Raw genomic sequence first — 27080 nt, forward strand, 5'->3', positions numbered from 1 at the left:
ACTAACTTCCTGTAGTGACACCAACATGTAGCTAACTTCCTGTGGTGAAACCAACCTGTAGTTAACTTCCTGTGGTGACGCCAACCTGTAACTAACTTCCTGTGGTGACGCCAACCTGTAACTACCTTTCTGTGGTGACAACAACCTGTAACTAACTTCCTGTGATGTGGTGACACCAACTTCTAGCTATCTTCCTGTGGTGAAACCAACCTGTAGCTAACTTCCTGTGGTGACGCCAAACTGTAACTAACTTCCTGTGTTGACGCCAACCTGTAACTAACTTCCTGTGTTGACGCCAACCTGTAACTAACTTCCTGTGATGTGGTGACGCCAACATATAACTAACTTCCTGTGTTGACGCCAACCTGTAACTAACTTCCTGTGATGTGGTGACACCAACATGTAACTAACTTCCTGTGGTGACGCCAACCTGTAACTATCTACCTGTGGTGACAACAACCCTTAACTAACTTCCTGTGATGTGGTGACGCCAACATATAACTAACTTCCTGTAGTGACACCAACTTGTAGCTAACTTCCTGTGGTGAAACCAACCTGCAGTTAACTTCCTGTGGTGACGCCAACCTGTAACTAACTTCCTGTGGTGACGCCAACCTGTAACTACCTTTCTGTGGGGACAACAACCTGTAACTAACTTCCTGTGATGTGGTGACACCAACTTGTAGCTATCTTCCTGTGGTGAAACCAACCTGTAGCTAACTTCCTGTGGTGACGCCAAACTGTAACTAACTTCCTGTGGTGACGCCAAACTGTAACTAACTTCCTGTGGTGACGCCAACCTGTAACTAACTTCCTGTGTTGACGCCAACCTGTAACTAACTTCCTGTGATGTGGTGACGCCAACATATAACTAATTTCCTGTAGTGACACCAACTTGTAGCTAACTTCCTGTGGTGAAACCAACCTGTAGCTAACTTCCTGTGGTGACGCCAACCTGTAACTAACTTCCTGTGGTGACGCCAACCTGTAACTAACTTCCTGTAGTGACACCAACTTGTAGCTAACTTCCTGTGGTGAAACCAACCTGTAGTTAACTTCCTGTGGTGACGCCAACCTGTAACTAACTTCCTGTGGTGACGCCAACCTGTAACTATCTTTCTGTGGTGACAACAACCTGTAACTAACTTCCTGTGATGTGGTGACACCAACTTGTAGCTATCTTCCTGTGGTGAAACCAACCTGTAACTAACTTCCTGTGTTGACGCCAACCTGTAACTAACTTCCTGTGTTGACGCCAACCTGTAACTAACTTCCTGTGTTGACGCCAACCTGTAACTAACTTCCTGTGATGTGGTGACGCCAACATATAACTAACTTCCTGTGGTGAAACCAACCTGTAGCTAACTTCCTGTGGTGACGCCAACCTGTAACTAACTTCCTGTGATGTGGTGACACCAACTTGTAGCTAACTTCCTGTGGTGACACCAACCCGTAACTAACTTCCTGTGGTGACAACAACCTGTAACTAACTTCCTGTGGTGGCGACAACCTGTAAGTTACTTCCTGTGGTGACGCCAACCTGTAACTTACATCCTGAGGTGACGCCAACCTGTAACTTCCTGTGGTGACGCAAACCATCAACTAACTTCCTGTGATGTGGTGACGCCAATATATAACTAACTTCCTATGGTGACACCAACTTGTAACTAACTTCCTGTGGTGACGCCAACCTGTAACTAACTTCCTGTGGTGACGCCAACCTTTAACTAACTTCCTGTGGTGACGCCAACCTGTAACTTCCTGTGGTGGCGCCAACCTTTAACTAACTTCCTGTGATGTGGTGACGCCAATATATAATTAACTTCCTATGGTGACGACAACCTGTAACTAACTTCCTGTGATGTGGTGACACCAACATATAACTAACTTCCTGTAGTGACACCAACATGTAGCTAACTTCCTGTGGTGAAACCAACCTGTAGTTAACTTCCTGTGGTGACGCCAACCTGTAACTAACTTCCTGTGGTGACGCCAACCTGTAACTACCTTTCTGTGGTGACAACAACCTGTAACTAACTTCCTGTGATGTGGTGACACCAACTTCTAGCTATCTTCCTGTGGTGAAACCAACCTGTAGCTAACTTCCTGTGGTGACGCCAAACTGTAACTAACTTCCTGTGTTGACGCCAACCTGTAACTAACTTCCTGTGTTGACGCCAACCTGTAACTAACTTCCTGTGATGTGGTGACGCCAACATATAACTAACTTCCTGTGATGTGGTGACACCAACATGTAACTAACTTCCTGTGGTGACGCCAAACTGTAACTATCTACCTGTGGTGACAACAACCCTTAACTAACTTCCTGTGATGTGGTGACACCAACTTGTAGCTAACTTCCTGTGTCGAAACCAACCTGTAGCTAACTTCCTGTGGTGACACCAACATGTAACTAACTTCCTGTGGTGACGCCAACCTGTAACTACCTTCCTGTGGTGATGCCAACCTGTAACTAACTTTCTGTGATGGGATGACGCCAACATATTACTTACTTCCTGTGGTGACACCAACTTGTAGCTAACTTCCTGTGGTAAAACCAACCTGTAGCTAACTTCCTGTGGTGACACCAACTTGTAACTACCTTCCTGTGGTGACAACAACCTGTAACTAACTTCCTGTGATGTGGTGACACCAACTTGTAGCTAACTTCCTGTGGTGACACCAACCCGTAACTAACTTCCTGTGGTGACAACAACCTGTAACTAACTTCCTGTGGTGGCGACAACCTGTAAGTTACTTCCTGTGGTGACGCCAACCTGTAACTTACATCCTGAGGTGACGCCAACCTGTAACTTCCTGTGGTGGCGCTAACCTTTAACTAACTTCCTGTGATGTGGTGACGCCAATATATAACTAACTTCCTATGGTGACGACAACCTGTAACTAACTTCCTATGGTGACGACAACCTGTAACTAACTTCCTGTGATGTGGTGACACCAACATATAACTAACTTCCTGTGGTGACGCCAACCTTTGACTAACTTTCTGTGATGTGGTGACGCCAACATATAACTAACTTCCTATGGTGACAACAACCTGTAACTAACTTCCTATGGTGACAGCAACCTGTAGCTAACTTCCTGTGATGTGGTGACACCAACATATAACTAACTTCCTGTGGTGAAACCAACCTGTAACTAACTTCCGGTGGTGACGCCGACCTGTAACGAACTTACTAACTAGCTGTAATGATCAAATCTTTACCCCCAAGAATGGAATGGTGTGTTAAGACAAAGATTCACAGTCTAGAGTAAGGACTCTGCAACTCTGGTTTCTGTTCCTCCAATGAGAGTTGATGTAACCAAACAAGTTACTCTTTTCAATGCTAGCTTATATTTGCCATCTGAATGTTTTCTTACCCTTTCGTTTTTCAGACCATCCACACGATGCTGAACAAACAGACGTGGGTGCTTCGGAGCCAGAGCACCCACGGACATGTGGGATTGATGGCCAATTATTTCTCAAAAAATTAAAAGATAATAAAAATAAAAACTACAACTAGCACGCGTGTATCTTAAAAAAAAAAAAAAAGGCTTTTTTTAGAAAGAAAGTGTTTTAAGCCTTTTTTTTAAAAGCATTCACAGTCTGTGGTGCCCTCTGGTGGTCAGGGAGAGTCTTCCACAGACTGGAAGCAGCACAGAAAGCCCGTTCTCCCATTGTTCGTAGCGTCGGACAAGTCGCCACCTCATCACAGGGCCAACACAGATAAGACAACATTCACACACTAGTGACCATTTAGTGCTGCCAGTCAACCTATCCCCAGGTGCATGTAATTCATTTTACGGTATGCATTTATTCCCCACCTGACACGCACATAAGCATTGTTTAAAAGCTGCTCTCTGCCGACTTTAAACACCTTCTTAATTAATCCTCCACTGGCATTCATAATTAGCAGATTTGCATGCCCAGGACCCCCGCAGATCTCCCCTGCCGGGGAAGTTAATTGTCAGCTTAGAGGCTGATTTGGCCATGCAAATCAATCCGCCTCCGGAGAATTAGTGCGCTGAATTATAATCATCTCAACTTCTTTCCTTCAACCATTAGCACTCTATGAATGATAGCACTTTACGTAACGACGACAGGACAACAGTAGTAAATACTCCTAGACCTTTAAAGTTGGTGGTCCTAGAGCGGAGCCTGGTGGCACACCGGCTAAAAGACATGCTATTGGTTAGTTCTTCTCGCAAACCCGGCTGGATGATTCATGCAACATGTTCCAGATTAAGAGACACCTCACAATTTCACACAGGCAAGCAGGTGTCCTCGCACGCTTAAACGTGGCCCGCCGTTTAATTCACGTGAAGAATTCATTAGTGGTGCCGCGGTGATGCGGAAGCATCCTAATTAGGCTGCTGTCGGTTTTTGCCCCGAGGAGCTGTAATGTTAAATTAATAATAATAATCCATAATGTTATATAATAATCCATACTTGTCATCACTTGGCCACGCTGGACGTCATGCAAACGATTGAAAGTTGAAATTCTGTGTCAAATAGTACATATATAAGTAAACATTGATTGATTGATATGTTGCTACGTTTGAACCCACAAAATGTTGATTCAAAGCAATGATGACATTTTTAAGCAGGGTGTTGGTGAAGGTCACTTACCTTATAAGGGAAACCGTGGCTTTTGTAGCTTTTTGGTGGCCAGTGGTGTATTCTAAAAATGACATTAAACAAACCCAAAACAATGGGGAAAAACACATTCTAAATATAAAATGTAACTGTATTAAAAACACCATATTATATTATATAATTAATTCTAAAAAGGTCACTTACCTTATAAGGGCATCGGTGGCTTTTGCAGCTTTTTGGTGGCCAGTGGTGTATTCTAAAAATGACATTAAACAAACCCAAAAAAATGGGGAAAAATACCTTCTAAAAATAAAATGTAACTGTATTAAAAACACCATATTATATTATATAATTCATTCTAAAAATAAACAAAAACAAAGAAAAAAATTTTATTTTACAAGGAAACACACAAAATGTGGGAAATGTTTTTTTAAAAACATTTTAAACGTTTCTAAAAAATAAATTGTAATTGGAAAATAAAAACAACAATTCTACAAAAAAAAAAACAACTAACAACCAAAAACTAAAATGGGGGCAAGCAAATTTCAGAAATAAATAAAAACCGTGGAAGAACTACAATTTTTGAAAGTAAATTTACAGAAATTCTAAAAATACAATTAACTTTTATAAAACACCACAAAATATTTTAAAATAAATTCTAAAAAATAGATACTTAAAGGAAAAAAGGTAATTTTACAGGAAAACACACAAAATGTGGGAAAATATGTTTCTAAAACTCTGGGAAAACATTTCTAAAAAAAAAAGTAAATCTATTTGGAAAACAAAAACACCCCCCCCCCCCAAAAAAATTTCTTTAAATGGGGGCAAGGAAATTTCAGAAATAAAATTAAAACCGTGTAAGAGCTGAAATTTTTGAAACAAAATTTACAGATAGACTAAAAAACTCATTTAACTGGATTAAAACACCATAAAATATTCCAAACTAAATTCTAAAAAATAAAGCTAAAGAAAAACAAATAATTTTACAAGAAAACACAGAAAATGTTTTTTTTTTTAAACATTTTTAAAAGTCAGAGAGAACATTTCTAAAAAATAAAATTTAATTGTAAAACAAAAACAAAGAAATCTACCAAAAAAAACCCAAAAACTAACAAATAAAAATTAAAATGGCAGGATTTTTCAGAAATAAAATAAAAACTGTGCAAGAACTGAAATTCTTCAAACAACATTGACATAAATCTGAAAAATACAATTTAACTGGATTAAAACACCATAAAATATTTTTAGCTAAATTCTAAAAAATGTGCTCTTTTTTTAGAATAAAAAAATAAGTTTTCAGATATAAAAGAAAAACCATGGAAAAACTGTGAAAATTTTGAAATAAAATTTACAGAAATTCTAAAAATACAATTTAACTGGATTAAAACACCACAAAATATTTTAAGCTACATTCTAAAAATAAACTTAAAGAAAAAAAACTAAGTAATTTTACAAGAAAACACACACCAAAATGTGGGAAATATTTTTTAAAAACATTTAAAAAATTGGGAAAACATTTTTAAAAATAAATTTAAATGTGCACACAACCTCGTCAAAATTATAAAAAGAACCCAAAAAAAACTAAAAAACTAATTTAAATGGGGGCAAGAAATGTTCAGAAATAAAATAAAAACTGTGAAAATGTTTTAATTAAATTAACAGAAATTCTAAAAATAAAATTTTACTGGATTAAAACCTCATAAAATATTTTAAACACAATTCTAAAAATAAACTTAAAAGAAAAAATAGTTATTTTACACATGAACACACCTAAAATGTGGGAAATATTTTTTTAAAACATTTTTTAAAATCGGGGAAAATATTTCTAAAAATAAAATGTGACTGGAAAACAAACTCAACAAAATCCAGTTAAAAATTATCAAAAAAAAACAACCAACAACTAACAAACACAAATTTAAATGGGGGGCAAGAAATTTTCAGAAATAAAATGAAAACCGTGGAAAAACTGTGAAATTGTTGAATACAATTTAACTGGATTAAAACACCATAAAATATCTTAAACTAAATTCTAAAAATAAACTTAAAGAAAAAAAAAAGTATTTTTTATAGGAAAACACACCCAAAACATGGGAAATACTTTTTTTAAACATTAAAAAAAAATCGGGGAAAACATTTCTAAAAATAAAATCTAACAGAAAAACAAATTCCGCAAAATCCAGTTGAAAATTATAAAAATAAATAAATAAAAAAACAACTAACAAACAAATATTTAAATGGGGGCAAGAAATTTTCCAGAAATAAAATAATAAACGTGAAAAAACTGTGAAAATGTGGAAATAAAATGTACAGAAATTCTAAAAATAAAATTTAACTAGATTTAAAAGACCATAAAATATTTTAAACTAAATTCTAAAAATAAACTGAAAGAAAAAAAGGAAGTAATTTTACAGGAAAACACACCCAAAATGTGGGAAATATATATTTTTTTAATATTTTTCAAAATCGGGGAAAACATTTCAAAAAATAAAACAAACTCAGCAAAATCCAATGGAAAAGTATTTAAAAAAATAACTAAAAAAACAACTAACAAAGAAAAATTTAAATGGGGGCAAGACATTTTCAGAAATAAAATAAAAACTGTGAAAATTTGGAAATAAAATTTCCAAAAATTCACGGGGAGGAAAACGTCATACTCAAAAAACAAAACAATTTAATTGAACAAAACCATTTCTAAAATGGGGGAAATAAAATCAAACTGGAACGAAAACTCAGTAAAAACTGGAAGATAATTCTAAAAATAAAATTTAACTGAATAAAGAGTAAAGATTTTAAAACATATTCTAAAATTAATACCAAATAAAAAAATACTGGGGGGGGGGGGAATTGCAAACATTTAGGAAAAACTGAAATTAAATTCTAGAAAATAAGAAAAAAGCAGACGTATTGATACTAAAGCATAGAACAGGGGTAGGGAACCTATGGCTCTGGAGCCAGATGTGGCTCTTCTGATGACTGCATCCGGCTCTCAGGTAAATTTGAGCTGGTTCTGCTTAACACGATAAATAATGAATAATTCTTCTTGTAAACAGTGTTAAAAATTATGTTCAAAATATAAAACATCCTCGTGCATTTTGAATCCATCCATCCGTTTTCTACCGCACCTCTTCAGGAAGTTGCGTTGATGGTAAGAAGTTATTTATTTATTATTGGTTAGTGTGGGGCTTGCCCTCCTGGGGGTTCTTCAGACCACCAAGAACCGACATGAGACCGTTTCAGGGTTACAGTATTGTTTCATTTTTCAATAAGTTTCTCAGTTGCTTTCCAGCGATTGTCTTTATCTCTTTCGTTCTCGCTCGCGCTCTGGCTCCAGCACCAACCCCGTCTCTCCTCCTGGCTGCTGCTTAAAACATAGCGTCAGGTGATTAGGTAACAAGGCCCAGGGGGGCCGTCTACGCACCTGTCGCTGATTTCGAGGCCGGTCCTGGCAACACCCCACTTCGCTGCAGGCCCGCAGGCCACGCCCCCACCACAGTTAGCTTCAGAATAACAATGTTATTACAAAGAATAAGAGAACTATTATACTCTAGAAATTTTAGTCTTACTTAAAAATGCACGCGTTTGTGTTTAGGGTTAAAAAAATATTTTAAGGCTCTTACGGAAATACATTTTAAAATATTTGGCTTCTTGGTTCTCTCAGCCAAAAAGGTTCCCGACCCCTGGCATAGAACAAAGCTTAGTCTTCAGCTGTATAGCGTTTTTCAACCTTTTAAAAAAATGATCAGTGACTTTTTAGTATGCAGGCATCAGTGGGAAGAAAAAGCATAAAGCCGTTGTTCTAAAGTTAATTCTATTAGCAACACACTTTGCTCAGGGGATCATCACTTCTTTTTTACCATTCCTTTACTTTTCCAGGCTGCATTATATTGAGTTTCTACTGAAAACAAACATATGTCCAATGTCCCAGACACTCATCTATAATAGGACTTCATAAACTGTATCATGAGTTAGAAGTGGTGCAACAGTGCCACCTACAGTGTGACACAAGAACTGCAGGAAGAAGACACGTATGCACCGAGGGGATTTGTTGTTTTAATACAATAAATACAATTCAATGACAAGTTATCTTACATTTGATTCTGTAATCATCATCTTGTTTTGCATGATTTGTTTAATCCACTTGCATGTCGAGAACAACCAAATATTATTCTCCTTATGTTCTTTTTTTCTTTCCTTGAGGAGCTTGTTATTTCCTCTCTCCGAGCTCGTAAAACCTGATCATCCTGCGTCTCGGATTAGGGAGTAGAAGTCCCCAGCGCGTGGCGTCTTTGAGATAGCGACCATCAAGGAGGGATCGCGAGGCTAATTCCCTCACGACTTTGTCCCACTCATTACGAGATTCTTTGAATGCCGACGTCCATTGAGGATGTCAACAATGACATGTGACCGACGTGATTTGCAAACTTCTTTAAAGAAGGGTCTAAAGTGTGCTGGAATTGACTTTGGCTTCGTCTCAATGTTAAGAAGGATTTCATTTAATCGGCTGTATTTACAGGAAAATAAGCGGACAAACGGGACAAAAATTAAAAAAACACTTCTGATATTTGACTTTCACTACTTATGATGATGTCGTACAGAATGAATGTCCAAAATGTGTCCCCCGAGGACAAGTTGTGCACTAAATGTTTGCGTAGTATCGATTCCTGTTCTGATAATTTCTGTGGGCGAACTTAGCGTCCTTCTGGGAGTGTGGGATGCGCTCAAAGGGGGCGTGGTCGTTGAAACACGAGTCGAAGACCTCCGCCACGGTTTTCTCGGCTTCCTCCTTGCTGATCTTCCGCACGGCCAGGATGGAACGCAGGGCGCGGTCTCGGACGCACTCCTGGCCGGAGAGCAGACGGGACCCGGTCAGCGGGAGCATGGCAAAAGGGGGCGGGGCTTATTATAAGCATACCTGATGATGGCGCTTCATGCCGAAGTGGTATCTGGACAGTTCGTTGGGGAAGGAGCAGTCTCCACTCAGGTTGGCGGCCCGGATCTAAAACCAGGACAACCAATCCGTTAGGATATTTCGAAGTCCGGAAAAGACAGGTCCTTTTATACAAACCCCGTTTCCATATGAGTTGGGAAATTGTGTTGGATGTAAATATAAACGGAATACAATGATTTGCTAATAATTTTCAACCCATATTCAATTGAATGCACTACAAAGACAAGATATTTGATGTTCAAACTCTTTTTGCAAATAATTAACTTAGAATTTCATGGCTGCAACATGTGCCAAGGTAGTTGGGAAAGGGCATGTTCACCACTGTGTTGCATCACCTTTTCTTTTAACAACACTCAATAAACGTTTGGGAACTGAGGAAACTAATTTTTTAAGCTTTGAATGTGGAATTCTTTCTTATTCTTGTTTTATGTAGAGCTTCAGTCGTTCAACTGTCGTATTTTACGCATCATAATGCGCCACACATTTCTGATGGGAGACAGGTCTGGACTGCAGGCGGGCCAGGAAAGTACCCGCACCCTTTTTTTTTTTCGAAGCCATGCTATTGTAACACGTGCTGAATGTGGCTTGGCATTGTCTTGGTGAAATAAGCAGGGGCGTCCATGAAAAAGACGGCGCTTAGATGGCAGCATATGTTGTTCCAAAACCTGTATGTACCTTTCAGCATTAATGCTGCCTTCACAGATGTGTAAGTTACCCATGCCTTGGGCGCTAATGCACCCCCATACCATCACAGATGCTGGCTTTCCAACTTTGCGTCGATAACAGTCTGGATGGTTCGTTTCCCCTTTGGTCCGGATGACACAATGTCGAATATTTCCAAAAACGTTTTGAAATGTGGACTCGTCAGACTACAGAACACTTTTCCACTTTGCATCAGTCCATCTTAGATGATCTCGGGCCCAGAGAAGCCGGCGGCGTTTCTGGATGTTGTTGATAACTTTCGCTTTGCATAGTAGAGCTTTAACTTGCACTTACGGATGTAGCGACAAACTGTATTTAGTGACAGTGGTTTTCTGAAGTGTTTTCTGAGCCCACGTGGTGATATCCTTTAGAGATTGATGTCGGTTTTTGATACAATGCCGTCAGAGGGATCGAAGGTCACGGTCATTCAATGTTGGTTTCCAGCCATGCCGCTTATGTGGAGTGATTTCTCCAGATTCTCTGAACCTTTTAATGATATTATGGACCGTAGATGTTGAAATCCCTAAATTTCTTGCAATTGCACTTTGAGAAACGTTGTTCTTAAACTGTTTGACTAATTGCTCACGCAGTTGTGGACAAAGGGGTGTACCTTTCCCCATCCTATCTTGTGAAAGACTTGAGCATTTTTTGGGAAGCTGTTTTTATACCCAATCATGGCACCCACCTGTTCCCAATTAGCCTGCACACCTGTGGGATGTTCCAAATATGTGTTTGATGAGTATTCCTCAACTTTATCAGTATTTATTGCCACCTTTCCCAACTTCTGTGTCACGTGTTTGTCAGGCTTGCCTCTGACTGTTTGACTGTTTTAGTTTTTTTTCCTCTGCATTTGTCTTTGTTTCCTCTGTGTGTGTAGTGTTTCCTGTCAGCGCTCTTATTTTGTTGGTTTCCTGTCTTTCTTCCAGAGTGCTGTGTTACCCCTCAGCTGCGGCTGATTGGCACCTGGCCACACCTGTTGTCAATCAGTACGCTCCTATTTAGACCTGCCTTCCCATCCAGTCACTGCTGGATTATTGTATTGTATTGTCGATGTCACTCTTGTCGTTGCTACCTGTCGTGTCGTATGTTTGCAGCGTAGCGGAGAGCTATATTTCGTTGGATGTTTTTTAGCTTACTGTTTTTTGTTCCCTGCTTCCAATTTGTCTTGATACAACATGTAACGACTTATGTTCTCGGTTTTTGTTTTTGCTAGCTTCCATGCAAAGTTCCTTTTTTGTTTTCTAGCTCACATACTAGCTCCCTTAGTTTGTTAACCGCCTCGTGCACGCTTTGTTTGAACCCTTTGTTTGTTTTTGTCTTAGTATTTGTATTAAATCATGTTTTCTCATTCAATGCCTGCCTCCTTCTCTGCATCTTGGGGTTTGCCAACAACAAACTTTGACAGTGTTGCTGGCATCAAATTCTAAAGTTAATGATTATTTTTTTTTTAAATAAAAAAGTTTATCAGTTTGAACATCAAATATGTTGTCTTTGTAGCATATTCAACTGAATATGGGTTGAAAATCATTTGCAAATCATTGTATTCCGTTTATATTTACATTTAACACAATTTCCCAACTCATATGGAAACGGGGTTTGTAGTCAGTCCTACCTCGGAACATGCTAGATGTCTGAAATTGTTGAACCAGTCCACGTGAGCCCGACAGTGGTCGAAGGCATGGATGAGCTCGTGCGTGACCACTCGGTCCATGTGGGACTGCTTCTGGATGTTGTTCTGACACAAAACTATCTGAAATTCAAAAGAAATAATAATCCTGTGAAGCGGAGAGGGATGGGCGACGACAAGCTGGCGTGATGTCCTTCTCACTTGGGACGTCGCCGCGTCAAACCCTCCGCTGACCATCCCCTCGCAGTCTTCGCAGGAAAAATGGCGGTCTTTGAGCACTTCGCTGCGACACAAGAGAGGATGGATCACTTTGGCTTTTATCGTAAAATCTATTTTAAAAAATGTGTTTACAGTTTCTTACAGTAAAATGACTGAGATGCCGTTATTTGATCGTAAAATCCATGGCTGTTGTTTTTGTGACGTATTACTGTAAATGGCAAAATGGTACCACTTTTTTTTTTCTGACAACAGAGCGGCCAGTTTTTTTAATGTAAAATCAATGATTGTTGTTTTTTTACAATGTGTTACTGTAGATAGAAAACCAGAACCACTGAACGATCAGTTTTTAATGAATAAACTATTGTGGTTTCTGTGATAAATTACGGTAAATGGAAAATACGACGCCATAGTTTTTTATAACGGAAAAAAATCTGATGACTGAGCAGACATTTTTGGTATTTTTTTTAACCGTGAAATTTGTTGTCATTTTTCGCAATGTAAAATTTAATGGGTAACTTGCTTGGAAATCATAATTCAATCAAGACATTTATTTTAATTTGAACAAATTTGTAGTAAATGTGAATGTATTTGTTACATTTTTAGGAAACTTGCGTTATTGTTACAGATTCTAACTTACTTTTGCAACCTAAATACATACACATCTTTAACTTAGAGAAACTTTAATGATCCACAAGGGAAATAGCTCAGTTACAAAGGATGGAAAAGACAATGCAGGTATAAAATAGACTACAAGCAATATAAAATATAACATAACATGTACAGTATGTGATGTATACATATATTGAATACAAATATATGTAATTGTATGCACTACATGTAAACAGAAGGACTACATTAACACAGTAAAAAAAGATAAAGTACTTTATTGACACATATTAAAATGTTTTCCTTTCTTTTATTGTAATTGGATTTGCGTATGTTCTGTAACTGTATCTGTGTACTGTTTTTTTATTATTCATTTTTCCTTTCTTTTATTTGTAACTGGATTTGTGTATGTTTTGTAGCTGGACCAGTTTACTGTTATTTTACTTTATTATATTGAGATTTTTAATTTTTTTTTCCCTTTTTCCCTTCTTTTATTTGTAACTGGAATTGTGTATGTTTTGGAACCGGATCAGTGTATTGTTTTGTTTTTTTTTACTTTAAACTTTCAAAAAGTACCCCAGGAAGAACTAACCTGGCATTTATGCGTCGGGAAACATTTTTCATAATGTTGTATTCTTGGAACGTGCCAAGGGCCAATATGAATTGTGAATTATTGTGAATTATATTTTATATAGCGCTTTTCTCAAGTGACTCAAAGCGCTTTACATAGTGACACCCAATATCTAAGTTCCATTTAAACCAGTGTGGGTGGCACTGGGAGCAGGTAGGTAAAGCATCTTGCCCAAGGACACAACGGCAGTAACTAGGATGGCACAAACGGAAATCGAACCTGCAACCCTCAAGTTGCTGGCACGGCCACCTCTATCAACCGAGCTATGCCGCCCAAAAAATTCTATGGTGTGTGGCAAATGGACTCGGGCCTCGCTTTAATGGCTGCCACACATCATTGCATATCTCAGCTCACAACCTTTTCCAATGTCATGCAGTGAAAGAAATGAAAAATCCATTCATACATACCATCCAGAGTTGCTCATGGCACTGAGGAGGAGTTTGGCATATGGACCTGAGTGGAGAAAACAAAACAGGTCATGAGTCAAAGTGAAGGTACTAACTGTTTGTTAACATTTCTTGAGCCGAGGCACAATTTTTTTACCACCAGCAGAAAACATTCAAAAATGAAGCCTGTATTGACTGAAAAAAGTCCATCCATCCATCTTCTTCCGCTTATCAGAGGTCGGGTCGCGGGGGCAGCAGCCTAAGCAGGGAAGCCCAGACTTTCCTCTCCCCAGCCATTTGGTTCAGCTCCTCCCGGGGGATCCCGAGGCTTTCCCAGGCCAGCCGGGAGACATAGTCTTCCGAACGTGTCCTGGGTCTTCCTCGTGAACCACCTCACCTGGCTCCTCTCCATGGGGAGGAGCAGCACAGTGTACTTTAACATGAGATGACACTTGTGGTAAATAAAAAAATACATAAATGAAGTATACTTACTAGTTTCCACAGTATACTTCAACATGACATGACACTTGTGGTAAATAAATAAATTCATAAATTAAGTATGCTCACTAGTTTCCACAGTGTACTTCAACATGAACTGACACTTGTGGTAGATAAATAAATACATAAATTAAGTGTACTTACTAGTTTCCACAGTGTACTTCAACATGAGATGACACTTGTGGTAAATAAATACATAAATGAAATATACTTACTACATTCCACAGTGTACTTCAACAAGAGATGACACTTGTGGTAAATAAATAAATGAAGTATACTTACTAGTTTCCACAGTGTACTTCAACATGAGAATCACTCGTGGTAAATAAGTAAATACATAAACGAAGTATACTAACTACATTCCACAGTGTACTTCAACATGAGATGACACTTGTGGTAGATAAATACGTAAATTAAGTATACTTACTACGTTCCACAATGTACTTCAACATGAGATGACACTTGTGGTAAATAAATAAATAAATTAAGTATACTTACTAGTTTCCACAGTGTACTTCAGCATGAGATGACACTTGTGGTAAATAGATAAATAAATAAAAAAACAAATGAAGTATACTTACTAGTTTACACAGTGGACTTCAACACGTGATGACACTTGTGGTAAATAAATAAATGAAGTATACTTACTATGTTTCACAGTGTACTTCAACATGAGATGACATTTGTGGTAAATAAATAAATAAATACATGAATGAAGTATACTCACTATGTTTCACAGTGTGCTTCAACATGAACTGACACTTGTGGTAACTAAATAAATAAATACATAAATAAATAAATGAAAAATACTCACTATGGTTCACAGTGTGCTTCAACATGAACTGAGACTTGTGGCAAGTAAATAAATAAATACATAAAAGAAGTATACTCACTATGGTTCACAGTGTGCTTCAACATGAACTGACACTTGTGGTAAGTAAATAATTAAATACAAAAATAAATAAATGAAGTATACTCACTATGGTTCACAGTGTGCTTCAACATGAACTGACACTTGTGGTAAATAAATAAATGAAGTATACTTACTATGTTTCACAGTGTACTTCAACATGAGATGACACTCGTGGTAAATAAATACATAAATGAAGTATACTTACTACATTCCACAGTGTACTTCAACATGAGATGACACTTGTGGTAAATAAATAAATACATAAATTAAGTGTACTTACTAGTTTCCACAGTGTACTTCAACATGAGATGACACTTGTGGTAAATAAATACATAAATGAAGTATACTTACTACATTCCACAGTGTACTTCAACAAGAGATGACACTTGTGGTAAATAAAAACATACATAAATGAAGTATACTTACTAGTTTCCACAGTATACTTCAACATGACATGACACTTGTGGTAAATAAATAAATTCATAAATTAAGTATGCTCACTAGTTTCCACAGTGTACTTCAACATGAACTGACACTGGTGGTAAATAAATAAATACATAAATTAAGTGTACTTACTAGTTTCCACAGTGTACTTCAACATGAGATGACACTGGTGGTAAATAAATAAATACATAAATTAAGTGTACTTACTAGTTTCCACAGTGTACTTCAACATGAGATGACACTTGTGGTAAATAAATACATAAATGAAGTATACTTACTACATTCCACAGTGTACTTCAACAAGAGATGACACTTGTGGTAAATAAATAAATGAAGTATACTTACTAGTTTCCACAGTGTACTTCAACATGAGAATCACTTGTGGTAAATAAGTAAATACATAAATGAAGTATACTAACTACATTCCACAGTGTACTTTAACATGAGATGCCACATGTGGTAGATAAATACGTAAATTAAGTATACTTACTAGTTTCCACAGTGTACTTCAAAATGAGATGACACTTGTGGTAAATAAATACATAAATGAAGTATACTTACTACATTCCACAGTGTACTTCAACATTAGATGACACTTGTGGTAAATAAATAAATACATAAATTAAGTGTACTTACTAGTTTCCACAGTGTACTTCAACATGAGATGACACTTGTGGTAAATAAATACATAAATGAAGTATACTTACTACATTCCACAGTGTACTTCAACAAGAGATGACACTTGTGGTAAATAAAAACATACATAAATGAAGTATACTTACTAGTTTCCACAGTATACTTCAACATGACATGACACTTGTGGTAAATAAATAAATTCATAAATTAAGTATGCTCACTAGTTTCCACAGTGTACTTCAACATGAACTGACACTGGTGGTAAATAAATAAATACATAAATTAAGTGTACTTACTAGTTTCCACAGTGTACTTCAACATGAGATGACACTTGTGGTAAATAAATACATAAATGAAGTATACTTACTACATTCCACAGTGTACTTCAACAAGAGATGACACTTGTGGTAAATACATAAATGAAGTATACTTACTAGTTTCCACAGTGTACTTCAACATGAGAATCACTTGTGGTAAATAAGTAAATACATAAATGAAGTATACTAACTACATTCCACAGTGTACTTTAACATGAGATGCCACTTGTGGTAGATAAATACGTAAATTAAGTATACTTACTAGTTTCCACAGTGTACTTCAACATGAGATGACACTTGTGGTAAATAAATACATAAATGAAGTATACTTACTACATTCCACAGTGTACTTCAACAAGAGATGACACTTGTGGTAAATAAATAAATGAAGTATACTTACTAGATTCCACAGTGTACTTCAACATGAGAATCACTTGTGGTAAATAAGTAAATACATAAACGAAGTATACTAACTACATTCCACAGTGTACTTTAACATGAGATGCCACTTGTGGTAGATAAATACGTAAATTAAGTATACTTACTACGTTCCACAGTGTACTTCAACATGAGATGACACTTGTGGTAAATAAATAAATAAATTAAGTGTACTTACTAGTTGCCACAGTGTACTTCAACATGAGATGACACTTGTGGTAAATAGATAAATAAATAAATAAACAAATGAAGTATACTTACTAGTTTACACAGTGGACTTCAACATGTGATGACACTTGTGGTAAATAAATAAATGAAGTATACTTACTATGTTTCACAGTGTACTTCAACATGAGATGACATTTGTGGTAAATAAATAAATAAATAAATAAATAGATAAATAAATAAATAAATGAATGAAGTATACTCACTATGTTTCACAGTGTGCTTCAACATGAACTGACACTTGTGGTAACTAAATAAATAAATACATAAATAAATAATGAAAAATACTCACTATGGTTCACAGTGTGCTTCAACATGAACTGAGACTTGTGGCAACTAAAAAATAAATACATAAATGAAGTATACTCACTATGGTTCACAGTGTGCTTCAATATGAACTGACACTTGTGGTAAGTAAATTATTAAATACAAAAATAAATAATTGAAGTATACTCACTACGGTTCACAGTGGGCTTCAACATGAACTGACACTTGTGGTAAATAAATAAATGAAGTATACTTACTATGTTTCACAGTGTACTTCAACATGAGATGACACTTGTGGTAAATAAATACATAAATGAAGTATACTTACTACATTCCACAGTGTATTTCAACATGAGATGACACTTGTGGTAAATAAATAAATAAATGAAGTATACTTACTACGTTCCACAGTGTACTTCAACATGACATGACACTTGTGGTAAATAAGTAAATAAATTAAGTATACTTACTACATTCCAAAGTGTACTTCAACAAGAGATGACACTTGTGGTAAATAAATAAATGAAGTATACTTACTAGTTTCCATAGTGTACTTCAACATGAGAATCACTTGTGGTAAATCAGTAAATACATAAACGAAATATACTTACGTTGTTCCACAGTGTACTTCAACATGATATGACACTTGTGGTAAATAAAGACATAAATGAAGTATACTTACTACGTTCCACAGTGTACTTCAACATGAGATGACATTGGTGGTAAATAGATAGATAAATAAATAAATAAACAAATAAAGTATACTTACTATTTTTCACAGTGGACTTCAACATGCGATGACACTTGTGGTCAATTAATAAATAAACTAAGTATACTTACTATGTTTCACAGTGTACTTCAACATGAGATGACACTTGTGGTAAATAAATAAATGAAGTACACTTACTATGTTTCACAGTGTACTTCAACATGAGATGACATTTGTGGTAAATAAATAAATACATACATAAATGAATGAATGAAGTATACTCACTATGTTTCACAGTGTGCTTCAACATGAACTGACACTTGTGGTAACTAAATAAACAAATACATAAATAAATAAATGAAGTATACTCACTATGGTTCACAGTGTGCTTCAACATGAACTGACACTTATGGTAACTCAATTATAAAAATTAAAAAAATAAATGAAGTATACTCACTATGGTTCACAGTGTGCTTCAACATGAACTGACACTTGTGTTAAATAAATAAATGAAGTATACTTACTACATTCCACAGTGTACTTCAACAAGAGATGACACTTGTGGTAAATAAATAAATGAAGTATACTTACTAGTTTCCACAGTGTACTTCAACATGAGAATCACTTGTGGTAAATAGGTAAATACATAAATGAAGTATACTAACTACATTCCACAGTGTACTTTAACATGAGATGCCACTTGTGGTAGATAAATACGTAAATTAAGTATACTTACTACGTTCCACAGTGTACTTCAACATGAGATGACACTTGTGGTAAATAAATAAATAAATTAAGTGTACTTACTAGTTTCCACAGTGTACTTCAACATGAGATGACACTTGTGGTAAATAGATAAATAAATAAATAAACAAATGAAGTATACGTACTAGTTCACACAGTGGACTTCAACATGTGATGACACTTGTGGTAAATAAATAAATGAAGTATACTTACTATGTTTCACAGTGTACTTCAACATGACATGACATTTGTGGTAAATAAATAAATAAATAAATAAATAGATAAATAAATAAATGAATGAAGTATACTCACTATGTTTCACAGTGTGCTTCAACATGAACTGACACTTGTGGTAACTAAATAAATAAATACATAAATAAATAAATGAAAAATACTCACTATGGTTCACAGTGTGCTTCAACATGAACTGAGACTTGTGGCAACTAAAAAATAAATACATAAATGAAGTATACTCACTATGGTTCACAGTGTGCTTCAACATGAACTGACACTTGTGGTAAGTAAATTATTAAATACAAAAATAAATAATTGAAGTATACCCACTATGGTTCACAGTGTGCTTCAACATGAACTGACACTTGTGGTAAATAAATAAATGAAGTATACTTACTATGTTTCACAGTGTACTTCAACATGAGATGACACTTGTGGTAAATAAATAAATAAATGAAGTATACTTACTACGTTCCACAGTGTATTTCAACATGAGATGACACTTGTGGTAAATAAATAAATAAATGAAGTATACTTACTACGTTCCACAGTGTACTTCAACATGAGATGACACTTGTGGTAAATAAGTAAATAAATGAAGTATACTTACTACATTCCAAAGTGTACTTCAACAAGAGATGACATTGGTGGTAAATAGATAGATAAATAAATAAATAAACAAATAAAGTATACTTACTATTTTTCACAGTGGACTTCAACATGCGATGACACTTGTGGTCAATTAATAAATAAACTAAGTATACTTACTATGTTTCACAGTGTACTTCAACATGAGATGACATTTGTGGTAACTAAATAAACAAATACATAAATAAATAAATGAAGTATACTCACTATGGTTCACAGTGTGCTTCAACATGAACTGACACTTGTGGTAACTCAATTATAAAAATAAAAAAAATAAATGAACTATACTCACTATGGTTCACAGTGTGCTTCAACATGAACTGACACTTGTGGTAACTCAATTATAAAAATAAAAAAAATAAATGAAGTATACTCACTATGGTTCACAGTGTGCTTCAACATGAACTGACACTTGTGTCAAATAAATAAATGAAGTATACTTACTATGTTTTACAGTGTACTTCAACATGAGATGACACTTGTGGTCAAAAAATAAATGAAGTATACTTACTATGTTTCACAGTGTACTTCAACATGAGATGACACTTGTGGTAAATAAATAAATGAAGTATACTTACTATGTTTCACAGTGTGCTTCAACATGAACTGACACTTGAGGAAACTAAATAAATAAATAAATACATAAACAAATGAATGAATTATACTCACTTTGGTTCACAGTGTTCTTCAACATGAACTGACACTTGAGGTAACTAAATAAATAAATACATAAATAAATGAATGAAGTATACTCACTCTGGTTCACAGTGTTCCTCAACATGGGCTGACACCTATTGTAAAAGGTGTACAGACTCGATGCGGATCTTTGTTTTACATTCTTAGCCTCCCTCTCTGGAAATAAGTCGTATCCATAATCTCGCTCGTCTTTGGCCTGGCCCATTGTTGAAGTGTTTTTGAATATTTGGAAATATTGGCATGAAACTTCTTCCAGGATCGTGTCAGCTAGGATAGCATGCCAGCTAGCAGGAGAGGTCAACGCTGTTCTTCTATGTCACGTGATACTTCTTCTTCTTCTTTTGTGGGCTGCTGTGACGCGAGAAATTGGGCCGCCATCTTGGAGTGGTGACGAGGAGCCGGCAGCAGCCTAAACTGACAGTCGACAGGTAGAAAACAATGATGCTAAACTAACAGTTGACAAATAGAAAACAAAGATGCTAAACTGACAGTTGACAGGTAGAAAACAAAGATGCTAACCTGACAGTTGACAGGTAGAAAAACAAAGATGCTAAACTGACAGTTTACAGGTAGAAAACAAAGATGCTAAACTGACAGTTGACAGGTAGAAAACAAAGATGCTAAACTGACAGTTGACAGGTAGAAAACAAAGATGCTAAACTGACGGTTGACAGGTAGAAAACAAAGATGCTAAACTGACAGTTGACAGGTAGAAAACAAAGATGCTAAACTGACAGTTGACAGGTAGAAAACAAAGATGCCAAAACTGACAGTTGACAGGTAGAAAACAAAGATGCTAACCTGACAGTTGACAGGTAGAAAAACAAAGATGCTAAACTGACAGTTTACAGGTAGAAAACAAAGATGCTAAACTGACAGTTGACAGGTAGAAAACAAAGATGCTAAACTGACAGTTGACAGGTAGAAAACAAAGATGCTAAACTGACAGTTGACAGGTAGAAAACAAAGATGCTAAACTGACAGTTGACAGGTAGAAAACAAAGATGCCAAACTGACAGTTGACAGGTAGAAAACAAAGATGCTAAACTGACAGTTGACAGGTAGAAAACAAAGATGCTAAACTGACAGTTGACAGGTAGAAAACAAAGATGCTAAACTCACAGTTGACAGGTACAAAACAAAGATTGTGTTCAGCCTTGTTCGGCTCAAATGAGCGGACTGTTGAAAATAGGAATCGAGGGATGATTTTTCACAAGTAAGATTGAACAATAACATCCTATTGGTTGTATTTTGTTAAATAATATTACCACAGAGTTGAGAAGGAGCAAAGGTCTTCAATAGTACTGAAATTGTAGCCACCAGCAAACAAGAGTATGACCATTGATAATAGAATTGCTTGTCAATAAAATTAATGACATTTAAAAAGGTCATACTTGAATAACATAAAGTTGAAATAAATGATGAAGATAACAATTGTAAAACCAACAGGGGTATGTAACTATAATGTATTTATACATATATATTGTTGAGACGGCCGCTTGCTGTCGTCGTGTGGGTTGCGTGGACCTCCCAGGAAGGACATCACTTTTCAGCACAGGTTTGACTCTTTATTTTTCAATAAAGTTTTTTCGGCAGCTCGGATCGCTCTTTCAGCTACTCTCCGCTGCTCACTCCTCGGTCGCTCTTTCAGCCGGCCGCGGCATCGTCTCTTGTGTGCTGTTCTCTGTCGCTCTTTGATCGCTCCTGCGCTGCATCTGCTGCAGACACGCCACCTCCTTCCCTCAGCTTTGCTCCTTCTCCTCTTTTATACTCTGCGAGGAGATACGTAAATTGTGAGCCGGTAGGTGAGCCACGCACCTGATTTGGATTGCAGCCCCGTTGCTCCCGGCAGGCCCCACCTCTCCGTTCCGCCACATTCTCCGCCTCCTTGCCGCCATCTTGAGCAGGGCTACAGCGTGTCCTGCCCCGCCGTCGGCTCCGCCTCTCCACCATTGTATATAGTTATCTGCAAACCTATGGTGGCATCATGCCTTCAATGTGCATATTGTATATAGTTCTCTGCAAACCTATGAAATGTTCCATTTTGTCTTCATTTGTAACCTACTTGTTCTGAGTGCAGTCCTTAAATATCTTCCACGACTTACCTAACCTTCTCTTTGGCTAAATTATTTCCCACTATTTATCTATTGCCATATAAATTGCGACTAATTCCCCCGTAAAAAAAAAAGATAACTTATTACTGATTCTTTTATTTTTTAATATAAAGAATCAAACATTACAGATATCAAACATTACGAGGAGACAGATCAGGATCAAACATTACAGGGAGACAGAACAGAATCAAACATGACAGGGAGACAGAACAGAATCAACCATTACAGGGAGACAGATCAGGATCAAACATTACAGGGAGACAGAAGAGGATCAAACATTACAAGGAGACAGAACAGGATCAAATATTACAGGGAGACAGAAGAGGATCAACATTACAGGGAGACAGAACAGGATCAAACATTACAGAGAGACAGAACAGGATCAAACATTACAGGGAGACAGAACAGGATCAAACCTTACAGGGAGACAGAACAGGATCAAACATTACAGAGAGACAGAACAGGATCAAACCTTACAGGGAGACAGAACAGGATCAAACATTACAGAGAGACAGAACAGGATCAAACATTACAGGGAGACAGAACAGGATCACTGACGGGTCTGACAACTTCTGGCGCCTCTTACAAAAAAAGGTGAGAAGCAGGTAAACACTGGGGGGTGAGAAAAAAATATATTCAGTCCAAGCCTGAGCTCCTGAAGAGGGGGTCCAAGGAAAAAAACCTCATAGCCATAGCGCCCATAACCATGTGTGTAAGAGGGAAACATCAAAGAAAACATAGGACATTAAAGACATTAAAAGATCAGAGCTGATGCAACCAGACATTTCTACACAACAGCTACAAAAGTAAAAAAACAAAAAATTAAAAAACATATAAACTGTGGTGTTCCACGCCATCGTCTGCTGGGGTGGGGCGAGCATGGCCAGAGACAGGAGCAGACCCAACGAAGCAACCGAGAGAGCCGACTCCCCCCTCGGCCGCCCACCAACTCTCGGCCAGTGTCCAGTCCAGCGAGGATACGTCCAAGTAGACCGAAGCGTCCGATACCTGCTCATTCAGCCAAGACACTGTGAAACTTGTCCAGCTCCGCAGTCCTGTCTCTTCATCCACATCTCCTCCGGTCTCTCCACACGGACTCTGGTGTGGCAGAGACCCAACAACTGGTCTCCGTGGCCAAAAAGCTCCAGGGAGGCAGATCAAGAAGTTCACAAAAAAAAGAACTACAGAAGAAACAAAAGTGCCACCCCTTGTCACACAGTCCCCGAGGGTCCCCAACCAAAAGGCAAAAAAAACAACAAATGAAAACAAGAGGGAAACATCAGGAACACAAAAGGATGACACAAGAACACAGAGCTCCTGCCACCAGCAGCCCCTACAGCGGCAAAATCTTGTACAAATTTTAATTAAATAAATAATAATTAAAAAGAATAATTAGGAAATTTAAATGATGCATCTATATATATTATGATATTGTCTAAAAACCTTTCCTCAGTCCATTGTTCCATCTGGTAACTATTTCAACCTTTATTCTTTAATAATTGCATATCTACATTATGTCACGTGATAGCGGTGGGTCAAAGTCGTCCTTTATTCGGTAACTTCCGCCCTGCCTCGCGTTCCCCCGCGCATGCGCACAGGCATTGCTCACACTGCCCCACATAAAACATTTCACCTATTCTTTCTTTGACTTTGTTTTTCACACACACTTCAGTACAGTGTTATGAACTTCAACTCTAGAATATACACATATACATATATTCATGCATCCATTTCCTACCGATTGTCCCTGTTGTGTATACGCTAGTACTTTATAAGAAATTATCATAGAGGAGAAGGTCGCTGGTCCTTTATTTGGTAACTTCCGCCCTGCCCCACATCCTGCGCATGCGTGCACGGGGTGGAGCGCTAGTAATCGCCGTTTTTGGCTCAGTAACAGACTAAATACAGTGGGTACCGTTCACGGTTAAGAAGGAAAACAGTATAAGAAGCAGATACATATTTTCATAGTCATTTCCGGTGAGTTCACAACGTTAGTACAAAGGTAGGCACGGAAGCAAAACATATACGGTAGGGCATGTAATTGCCCAGACTCAACAGAAGGGGCGGTGGTGCACCACGACATTCGTGGATGTTAATAGAAGAAGTCATCCCTTGCGCATGCGTGGTAGGAGACTGCTGTCATGGCTGCTGCACAACAACAACATTAGCGCATTTAAAGCTACAACTTGATACATTTCTGAAGTAAAGATAACTACAACTCAATTCGAATTTGAATCCTCCGCGGGACAGAGACGGCCTCAGTTACAGTAAAAGGTACTGTTTATTTAAGCTGTGGTTAATCGAATTCATTGGCTATTTTTTTAAGCGTGATTCTGTGGAAAAAGCTTCAGTTTCAGTTTATTTGGAACATGCACACTGACACAATGTCATACATCACACATTTCCAGTTGTTCCATTAAAGCACGTCCGAAAAGGAGTAGGAAGAAGCAGAGCTTATTGAATCCTACCCCTTTTCATACCATAGCAATGTTAACCATGTCCTTCTTCTCTGCAACACAACAGTGAAGAAATAAATAATGAATATACCATAGTAAGCATAAAAATATTAAATACATAAATAATATTTGTCTAAATAAAAAAAGGGTTCAAGATGTTCATCATAATGGTGCTTGGTTTCATTTATTTGCTTAATCCATTCCATCATTTATGTCAGGCTTTCTTTCCCCTGACAGTTTATGTTTTAGTTTTTTTCCTCTGCATTTGTCTTGGTTTCCTCTGTGTGTTTAGTATTTTCTGTTTTTAGTTCCTGTCAGCGCTCGTATTTTGTCTGTTTCCTGTTTTTTTTCCCCCTCAGCTGCGGCTGATTGGCACCAGGCCCCACCTGGTTTCAATCAGCCCAATTCTATTTGAGTCTGTTTTTGTCCTCCAATCAGTCGCTGGATGATTTGTCATTGCAACATGTCCCTCTTGTAAATGGTAAATGGGTTATACTTGTATAGCGCTTTTCTACCTTCAAGGTACTCAAAGCACTTTGACACTATTTCCACATTCACCCATACACACACACATTCACACACTGATGGCCCTAACCACGAACCATCAGGAGCAAGGGTGAAGTGTCTTGCTCAATGACACAACATGCGTGACGAGGTTGGTTGAAGGTGGGGATTGAACCAGGAACCCCCAGGTTGCTGGCACGGCCACTCTCCCAACCGCGCCACGCCGTCCCGTCGTCATTGCTATCCTGTTGTGTCGTTGCTATCCTGTCGTGTCGTTTTATTGCAGCGTAGCGGTAAGCTATATTCGTTTGTTTGCAGCTTTCTGTCTTTTGTTCCCTGCTTCCGTTTTGTTTTCATTCTACAAGTAACGACTTCTGTTTTCCTGTTCGCTACCCGCTAGCTTCCACGCTAGGCTCCCTTTTGTTTTTTTGCTAGCTTCCATGCTAAGTTCCTTTTTGTTTTCTAGCTCCCATGCTAGCTCTCTTAGTTTGTTATCCGCCTCGTGCGCGCTTTGTGTTTGTACCCTTTTGTTTGTTCTTGTTCTAGTATTTTGATTAAATCATGTTTACTTACAAAATGCCTGCCTCCTTCTCTGCATCTTGGGGTTCGTCAACAACTAACTTTGACAATTTAATTCCACTTACTGATATACTCAAGATTTTAAATGTTGTACGTGCATACAAATGTTTTTAATTAGATTTTCCTCTAAGGTTATATTTCTCTTCTTTTATTGAGAAGACTTGTACATTCTTGGGTAGCAGGTTATAGTTTGCTTTATACATAATTTTAGATGTTTGTAAATGTACTAAATCCTATAATTTTTTTAATAAACAAAGGGTTTGTATGTTCTCTATATCCAACATTATTTATTATTCTAATTGATCTTTTTTGTAACACAGTTAGGGAATGAAGCACACATTTGTAGTTGTTTCCCATATTTCTGCACAAGTATGTAACACTATTGAGCAGTAGAGAATATGAATAGATTTTTGGTCTAGAACATGTTTTGCTTATTCATTATTGACGCCTTTCTTTCTACTTTGCATGAGATTTCCAATTCTTTTTATCGTCTACTATTACACCCAAAAATTTGTTTTCTTTGAGCCTTTCAATATTTACTCCGTCCATTTGAATTTGTGTCAGTTTCAAACACTGACACAAATCTATTAAACAGACAAAGAAGCAAGGAATTAAACAGAGAGAGAATTCAATTTAGCTCAATTGAGGAGAAAGGTCCGGGTTGTACTCTTGTACAGTCTCTCACCACGCTCTGACGAAAGATCGTACGCCTCCTCTTTTATTTGGACTTTCCCTGATTACATGGCAACAGGTGTTTCTGAAGGAATGGGGTGGTAAACAGCCACTGCCTTTGGTCACAAAACAGTTCAAAAAGGAATTAAACAGAGACAGAATTCAATTTAGCTCAATTGAGGAGAAACGTCTGGGCTGTACTCTTGTACAGTCTCCCGCCATGCTCTGACGAAAGATCGTAGGCCTCCTCTTTTATTTGGACTTTCCCTA

At 37.3% G+C, this 27080-nt stretch overlaps 2 protein-coding genes and 1 long non-coding RNA gene across 6 annotated transcripts in view; 1 reads left to right on the forward strand and 2 right to left on the reverse strand.

Moving 5' to 3' along the window:
• Positions 1–8627: 8627 nt before the first annotated feature.
• Positions 8628–20825, reverse strand: atp23 (ATP23 metallopeptidase and ATP synthase assembly factor homolog). Its single transcript, XM_061914048.1, has 6 exons — positions 20546–20825; positions 13738–13783; positions 12076–12157; positions 11860–11997; positions 9510–9593; positions 8628–9437 (listed from the first exon to the last, which is right to left on the reverse strand). Exons 1-6 carry the CDS (start codon positions 20688–20690, stop codon positions 9234–9236), a joined length of 699 nt encoding a protein of 232 aa, XP_061770032.1. The 5' UTR covers positions 20691–20825; the 3' UTR covers positions 8628–9233.
• The window catches only part of rpap3 (RNA polymerase II associated protein 3), a 39311-nt gene continuing 33034 nt past the window's right edge, over positions 20804–27080 (forward strand). For 2 of the 4 annotated variants that reach the window (XM_061914045.1, XM_061914044.1), the window contains exon 1: positions 24670–24873. The gene's annotated coding sequence lies outside the window, so the exon portion shown is untranslated. Of the gene's footprint in view, positions 20914–24453; positions 24577–24669; positions 24874–27080 lie in introns of those variants that run through there. The other 2 variants (XM_061914046.1, XM_061914047.1) reach the window with 2 other exon arrangements.
• LOC133560973 (uncharacterized) lies at positions 22038–24428 on the reverse strand. Its single transcript, XR_009808550.1, has 3 exons — positions 24338–24428; positions 22345–22459; positions 22038–22257 (listed from the first exon to the last, which is right to left on the reverse strand). It is a non-coding gene; the product is annotated as an uncharacterized LOC133560973 (long non-coding RNA).

The sequence above is a fragment of the Nerophis ophidion genome, linkage group LG10 (genome assembly GCF_033978795.1).
Source record: "Nerophis ophidion isolate RoL-2023_Sa linkage group LG10, RoL_Noph_v1.0, whole genome shotgun sequence".
In the NCBI taxonomy this organism is placed as follows: domain Eukaryota; kingdom Metazoa; phylum Chordata; class Actinopteri; order Syngnathiformes; family Syngnathidae; genus Nerophis; species Nerophis ophidion.